This window comes from Vitis vinifera, chromosome 7, assembly GCF_030704535.1.
Source record: "Vitis vinifera cultivar Pinot Noir 40024 chromosome 7, ASM3070453v1".
Classification (NCBI taxonomy): Eukaryota; Viridiplantae; Streptophyta; class Magnoliopsida; order Vitales; family Vitaceae; genus Vitis; species Vitis vinifera.
Genome location: NC_081811.1, coordinates 28037814 through 28046165, shown reverse-complemented (window position 1 = coordinate 28046165; position 8352 = coordinate 28037814). Strand labels below are relative to the sequence as shown.

The 8352-nt window shown below is 33.8% G+C and overlaps 1 protein-coding gene across 1 annotated transcript; it reads left to right on the top strand.

Annotated features, from left to right (window-relative positions):
• Positions 1 to 3840: 3840 nt before the first annotated feature.
• LOC100243985 (uncharacterized) lies at positions 3841 to 7373 on the top strand. Its single transcript, XM_002280818.5, has 3 exons — positions 3841 to 4186; positions 4690 to 4834; positions 6735 to 7373. The coding sequence occupies exons 2-3, from the start codon at positions 4709 to 4711 to the stop codon at positions 7158 to 7160; spliced, it is 552 nt and encodes a 183-aa protein (XP_002280854.1). The 5' UTR covers positions 3841 to 4186; positions 4690 to 4708; the 3' UTR covers positions 7161 to 7373.
• Positions 7374 to 8352: the final 979 nt, after the last annotated feature.

The following is an 8352-nucleotide window of genomic DNA, read 5'->3' as shown; positions in this document are numbered from 1 at the left end:
GACACACTTTTGCCTTTACATCCATGTGGGTGGGCACTAGGGACACCATTAAATACTCTAAATTCTTATTTGAATCCTCTCCAATTTTCTTTTAATCCCATATATATATATATAAAATATTTCTTGGTATTATATTGAATATTTATATTCATTACTATTTAAATAAATGAAAAATATAAATAAAATCCAAATATGAAAATATAAGTACAACATTAATAACATGACAAAGGATATGAAATTGAAATGAAATCCCATTTTTATCATCAAGAGTTGGGATTATATTTTGATTTTCAAGTTTGACCCCATATTTATTGCAAGGAGCATTAAAAGATTCCTAACTTTTGTTAGAGTAGATATGGGGAGGTGTGGGGGAATATAGTTGAGAATATTTAGTGACATGACTTGGACATAATGACTTGTTGTACCACAAATGATTTGTTGTATCTTCTTGTTCTTCATTGTGTGTCACAGCTGCCATTTGTTTTCTCCCCCTTTCGGGTGTTTGGAGGGCAGGACTTTACAACAAAATTATAAAGACTTGTTTAACTCTCAATGAGGTCAAACCTTATGAATTATAGACTTAAACCCATTGTCAAATCCTATTTAGTGAAAAAAAAAATAATCAATTTGGTATTTTGAAATAAAGTGATCATTTCCTCATTTTTAATTTTATTTTCACTATAATAATATAATAAATTAGAACTATGAAATGTAAATTATCCTAATTTCATAAAATATATGATTGATTTAAAGTACATTTGTTTTTATTTTAAATGTTTTTTGTTAGAGTGTTTTCAGAAATATTTTTTAAGTTAAAATCACTTTCAAGAATTAATGTAAAAGGGACTCTTAATTAGATAAAAATTCAAAGATTGCATGGATCTGTTGAAGACGATTTCATAAGGAAAACTTTACAATCGTCCAAAAATTGAAGATCTTTTTGTACTTTTTTTAATTAATTTATATTATAGAAGTATTGTTTATATAGTAGGACAAAAAATTGAAAAAAAAAAAAAGATGGGATAAGTTTAAAAAATTATTAAAATTAGGTCATGGTGTGAATGCTATGTGGAAAGTGGCAATGATTCAATGGGGAGTAGTGCCCAATGCCCATATAATATAATGGTTGGCCTATTTCCATAGTGTTTCTCCTTTTCATATTCTTTGTGTATCTCTTCCTTTCCTCTTTTCCTTATTTTCATATTCTCTGTGCATATGTTTGAATAAACAAAAGAAAACGTCACGCAAAAGACATATGCTTTTTCCTATTTGTGGTGTTATTCTCAAGTGCCCTCTAAAGTGGATTGCCACTAAGAATGGCTTGTGTTGGCGTCACAAATATAGTGAGTTTGATGAAAAATCATGAGATTTTAGATTCTTTTTCGATAAAAGTGCTTTCGAAAAAAAAAAATATTTATATATATATAATAAAAAATTCGATGATACTAAAAAGATATCTCTCAAATTTAAGTTATTAAATGAAAATACAAATAATAAAATCAAGACACGAGATCTAAATATATATATGATACAGATAATATAATCAATTATCAATTATTATATTAATGATAATATTTTTTATATTTATAGTAATTAAAGTTTTATACGTTATCAATTTTATTAATTTTAAACATAAAATAGTACTCATTCAAGTCAATGATAAAACCGATATATAACATTTGACTTAAAATATATATAAAATCCTAGTCATTTTGACTTAATTACAATGAATTTGAAATTTATATATTTGAATATTTTTTTTCCTCGTTTCTCTTCCAAAAGTGTATTGAGACACACTTTTCAATTTGCATTCCCTTCTGATGCGGGTATTTGATTGCTTGTTTGCTCAAAAAGTAAAAAAATATTTGATTTGGTAATCTTTTTTGGCACATTTTTTAATGCGTGATTTGGAATAAATTACTATTTAGTGCATGTTTGAGGTGTGTAAGATACGTCTTGTATTAATTTTTGTAAATAGATTGCTTTGTCTACTGATGAAACTTTAGAATGATTTTATGCCTTCTGACGAGATTTTACCTCACTTTAATCCAAATATGATGCCGCACATTTCCTTGAATTATTATTTTTTTAAATATTAAGATTATTTTTTGGTAAATACTAGAAAAGAGAGCACATCCCAAGGTAGTTGTAGCTTTGAAGGAAATAATATCAAATGGTGTTTTGATTGAATATGTCGGATTAATCCTCCTAAACCTTATCTCTTCATTCTTTTGTTTCTTTCAAAAGTATCAATCAAAGGTAAGATCAAAAGAGTATGTTTGACCGTATTTTTAAAAAGCAATTTTAGTATTTTAGTATATTTTAAAAAAATCATGTGTTTTATAAAATTTTAAAAACATTTTCAAAAGTTTGAAAAATCACTTATAATGTTTTATGGAGAAATACTTTATAGTTGATTATCTTAAAAGCACTTTTACTAAAAATATCACTAGTGGAAACACTGAAGATCGCATTATAAGAGTCCATTTAACAGTAATTTTATAAAGCGGTTTTAATTTTTATAATATTTAAATATTTTTATCATTCAAATGTTAAAAAGGTTAGAACTTAAAAACGTTTTTTAAAATCAATTTCAAGTGCACTGCAAATTTGTTTTAGCTTTATTTGGATTTGAAATTGAAATTAATTCCATAATTTTTAAAACGATAATATTAATATTATAAAATTTTCACTTTTAACTTCTTACAAATTTTCAATGACAATCAGTCAACTTTTTTATAAAAAAAATTTCGTCAAGGCATTCTTGATTATTTAATGGTTTCAAAAAAAAAATCAAATGTAATACTTAAAATAAGAATTAATTAATAGGCCTTAAATCAATAAATTTAATAAGATTTAAATTAAAATCATTTTAAATTTAACATTGTGCCAAACAATCACATATCTACGAGTGTGATCCTGAGCCCGTGGTGGTAAATAACTGGGCCAGGCCTGGAAACCCAAGCCCAACAAGGAATTTTGGGCTACCAAAAGCAGTTTCACATCTATCCTCATATAAACTAGGGCCCATGTATGACGTTTTTCCATGCCAATGGCCCAATACCACTAAAGGTATTATTATTTCAAAATAAGTGAACTAAGGTTAAATAATGCAACATCATTTTAAGATAATAAAATTGGATGGCACAATTCTTTGGAAATATAGAGCTATTCTTCCAAAGCATTGTCAATTGGGCCACGTGAGACCAGCCTCGGCCTGAAGATGGGCTACGGATTTTACAATAAACACCGTGTATTATTTTCTGGGCCAACTCTAAAAGCCCATCTTATTTTCTCAAATTTTACTATATTTGGTTCGAGAAAAATGCTAAGAAAAAATAAATAAATAATGATTTTTATTATATTATAAAAAATTATTTTAAATTTATTTAAAAAAATTCTTCACTTATTATTTTATTTTATTTTTTATTTTCTTTATTTTAATTCCTTCCTATTTTCCCTTAAATCATCTGGAGCCAAACGGAGCTAAGTGATTGGTTGACTTAAATTTTAAAATTTTAAAATTGGAATTTATATTTTCTAAGCTCAAAGTGGCTGGGCCAAAGCCTTTACACTGCTTTAGCCCAGCCCAAATGCACGAACAGCATTTTAATACGTGTAAAAAAATATAATTAATTATATGAAATATGAAGTATAAAAATATTATTGCTGTTAAATATGTATATTTATCTGTAATTAATCAGAAAAGGACACGTGGCACGCATCCAAAGTCTGAACCAAATAGAAAGAAATATTATTAGACTTGAGGTTGTTAACCCCACAACTAACTATGGTTAACTGCATTAATTAAAATATTAAAATAAAAAGTAGGATTAATTAAAAAAATAAGAATTAGTCTAGAAAGGTTAAGTAAACGCACTTGTCTACTCTATACTAATTCTACGGGCAGCTCAACCCTGGTTATTTTACACTGGGAGGACGCTGCCCAAACTGCCCGCTCCTTCCTGCAAAGCCTTCCTGGAAAATTTACGGGCAGTCTCTCAGAAATAGCCACTCTCTTTCTCACTCTCTCTCTTCCCTCTGATATTCTATATCTTAGTTTCTCTGTCTCTACGATCTTCATCGGACGGTCCAGAATGAGCGGAGCCTCTAACGCTGGTTTTCTAGGGTTTTAGAGCTTGGAGCCTTCAGATCTGCTCTCTCCGTGCTTAGATCTTGGTTTCTGGTATGATTTTGTGCTCTGATTCTTTATTTTTTATGTTGATTTCGTTGTTTTATTACTTCTCTGGGTGATTTTCAGCTTGAACACGACTATTTTCTTGTTGTTTACTTTGTATGGTGTAGTTTGTTGGATTTTAGGTGTGATTTGAGTGAATTTACGGGAGTTTTGTTTGAATTTTTTGAAGTCCGGAGAGATTTGTCACGCTTTGGTGACATTCTGTTGTTTTTGGTGATTTCCCGGCGAATTCACGGCTGAAACTGTAGCCGGCGCGTTTAGTGTTCACGAAAGGAGTCTCTTGTCTTCTACGCATGCATGCACACCTTTTTTCCCCCCTCGGATCCTTTTTTTTCTTCCTCCATATTTTGAAATCTTTCACTGTTCAACTTTTCACACAGGAGAAAAAAAAAATCTTTGTTGTTTTTGTCTCGTGTTTTGATCTGAGATCCAACGGCTGGGACAGTGGCAGACGGAATCTAACGGTCATCGCGTCATCTTCCTGTTTGCAGGTTAAATTTTGCCGTACCAATGGAGGTTAACCATGGTTCACCCCGATTAACAGTTAACCAGAGCACGCTAAAGTGCGCTGGTGAAGCTTTGGTCACGGTGTTGGTGTCAGCTCTGGTCAACAGCCAACTCTCAGGTTCAGCTCAAGTAAGTGACTTCCATTAATTAAATCTACGATATCATCTTAGAGCCTTTTTGCAATTGTGGTAAGCAATTTTTATGGTTGGGCTACCTTACATACGGTTATTGCTAACATGCGCCATGTAGCTCAGTTAATGTTCTACGATAATTCACACAAGTTTGGTAACATTATTTTTCTGTAACACGCTTGTCTTGCTAGCGTGCGCAGTTTTCATTTCTGGGTGGGGTTGGTAGTTGTTAACGTGCGCACATGATAGCCTCTTAGCGTAACTATTCCGGAATTGGAAGAAGGATATTAAATTTGGTGTAGCGTCTACTTGAGTTCCGGTTGGTTGCATGTGGGGCCACTTACAATATAAAATCTCTTTGTCGTTTCTGATCAAGTCAAAAGACAAAAAAATATAGTAATTCTGGAATATAATTTAATTATGAGCTCTGTTGGAATATTCCCTACTTGATGCCATCACAACCTTGATAAACGCGTGTCTTCCAGGGATTTCCTCGAAAGCAAATAATTTCCTTTTCCTCTGTCGTCTGATTTTATCAAGTCCGGGTTTAAACTTGTTCACAACTCAAAGTCAAGGTTAGAACATATCTTCAACAAAGTTGTAGTTTCCGTGGCTTTCTTTCGAGTCTGTGGAGTAAAATCACCAACTTCTCCTACAACCTTTTTTTTTTTCCCTGAAATTTTGAGACAACTTTTTAATTTTGGAACAGGTGAATTTTTATTTTGAATTATTGATGCTATAGTGTCTAAAACTGGGTTGTTTATAAAAGTGTTTGGTTAGATCACTCAGTGGGCGTTCTAGTGTGTCCAGTGTTGAGGCCACCTCAGCTATGTACGGATTCTGACATGGGTGTTTACCAATGTCCAGTGCCATTTTCCATGTGGAAGTATGAGAAGGAAAGCAGATCAGTTGGACCCGCTTTTTCAGTGGGAGCTAGTTAGTTGTTAGGGATCTGAATTCCATTCCGGGGGATGATATGAAGTGAGCAAAGTACATAGTATACAACTGTGGGAGGATGTGATGATTATACGGTTTATATCTTGTTGCGATATTTTGGTTTCTTTAAAAAATGTTCAAAATGGCTGTTTGCTTTAGTATTTTGAAACAGACACTGACGTCGCTGTCCTGTGGCCTGGGAATATCATATCCCCCAATGTCAATTATGGTATATGCCAACAATAGTATTAGAACCACTAATGACTAACATTTGTTGATGGAGAAAAGATCTGCCACTGAGACGGGGGGTTAGAAGAATCTGATTCCTTCCCATGACAAGAGACTTGATCCCCAACCAGAATATGGTTCTCCCCACAAAAGTTTCATGGGCCATGTTGTCATAACGTAATGATAATATACCCGTGGAGGAACAATGTGTGGAGATCAATTATTTCCATCTGTCTTGGGCACGGATGCATCCTTCTTCCTCCCTGGGTAGAAGCATTTGTTTTTTCACTTCACTATGGTGAGTGGCTTACTTCCAACCACCAGGGTCATGTCATAATTGTCTTCTAGAGAGCGGAGTATTAAGAAACCAATATAATATGCAAACAAGTGGGTTGGACTGTAACTCTTTCACCTTATACAGGAGTTGATGGTCCTAATTCTAACTTATGCCTACTGAAAAAACTTGAGTTGTTATAGGTCACTGTTCTTTAAGTGGTTTAACATTTCAAAATTTGCATAGTTATCATCTTTTAAGCTTGTGCGAGTAGTAAAGCTTTTGACTTCAGCTTAATGGATTTGCCCTCTGGGTTAGAAATGTGTTTTTGCACCTTATGCCCCCCCTTTTTTTTTGGGTGCCCATTTTGTAACTCCAATTTGCACTAATGAGATTCTCTTATTTATTTCATGCTCACTCTGCATGACCCATGTGATGCACCTTTACAAAATGGTTTCAGGATGCCTTTGGATCCAACAAACCTAGAATCAAGGGAGATCATCACGATCAAAGGGAATCCAAGCCATTTGATGCTGAGGGTGATGATGGCGATGATGATGATGATGGGGAGGGGTTCGAAGGTGATGAAGAGGGTGAAGAAGAGTTGTCATCTGAAGATGGAGGTGATTATGCAAACAACCCCAACAATAAGAGTAACTCAAAGAAGGGTCCAGAGGGAGGTGCAGGCGGAGCTGAAGAGAATGGAGAAGAGGAAGAAGATGACGAGGAGGAAGATGGTGAAGATCAAGATGACGATGATGATGATGACGATGACGACGAGGATGGTGGTGAAGAGGATGAGGAAGAAGAGAATGAAGAAGAAGAGGAGGAAGACGAGGAAGACGAGGAAGAGGCTCTTCAACCTCCCAAAAAGAGGAAGAAGTAAATTGGGAGTATAGCAAAGCAAGCCTCTTCAGATCACTACCTGCGACAATGACTTGTTCCCTAACATTATGGTCTTAATTCTTATTTAGCCGGAGAAGGCCCTGTTAGCTTTGATGTTATCATATTTCCTTTCAATTGATTAGAGTATCAAACTTTGAAACTGCAAACTGCGGCAATGATGAGATTAAGAATCTGTTATTATGTTTTCGATTCACCTCCTTATAATCTTTAGCTTCCTATTTGAAAACTAAATTCAAGTGAGTCATGCCTGCTCTCCATGTCAAAAAATGACAAATATGAAAGAAAAAAAAAAGGTCCAGGAAGTATAACCATGCATTTTAAGGAGGGATTTCATTAAAAAGGAAAATACTTAATCCAAGAAAATCCCTAAAAAAATAGATGGAAAAAAATGACATGAAAAGGAGGAGAAACAAACTGTCTGAATATTCCCAAAAGCAGCATAAATAGGAAAAAGCAACTATACAAATATGTTCTTGGGAGAAAATGGAATGGAGAGATTCCAAAGCAAAAGCGACTTTCTACAAGAAATTCATTTTCCTACTTTTGGACCTTAGAAAAACCAAAATGAATACAATTTCTAATTTCAACATCTCATCACTTGCTACTGCAGCAGATATTCTTTATGGTTTTAGGTTCTTGAAGGCTAGTGGAGAAGCAACTAGCAACTGTCTAAACCTGGGTGGGCCAATAACGATGAGGTTGCAGCTTCAGAAGTGATGGGTGGGTTGCTTCACTCACAACCAAGTCCGCCAAACCCCCCACTAGGAGTGAAGGTAAATGTATACTTATGCACACTAGCAACTAGGCCAACATGCCAAGCAACTCCATCCAATTGAAGCGCTAAAATTTGAACCATCATCTCATTTCCAACAACTTCTCCCTTAAATCCCCATTTCTATCTTTATTTCTCAAGCTTGCTTTCAACTATACTAATCCTGATTAACCATTCAATATAAAATAATTCCCTTGAACTTATTCTGCCATATGTCATCTGGAAATTGACTTCTATCTTTTCTTCATCCTTTTTTTGCTTTATCCTTTAAGCACAAAAACCAGCCCTCGAGATGCTCTCCCAGTCAAATCATCTAGCCCCTAATAACTATGTTAAGATGCCTGTTCTCTCCAAACTATGTCTCACCAATCTAACCCAGTTTCACCTCCCTTCCCAGCAT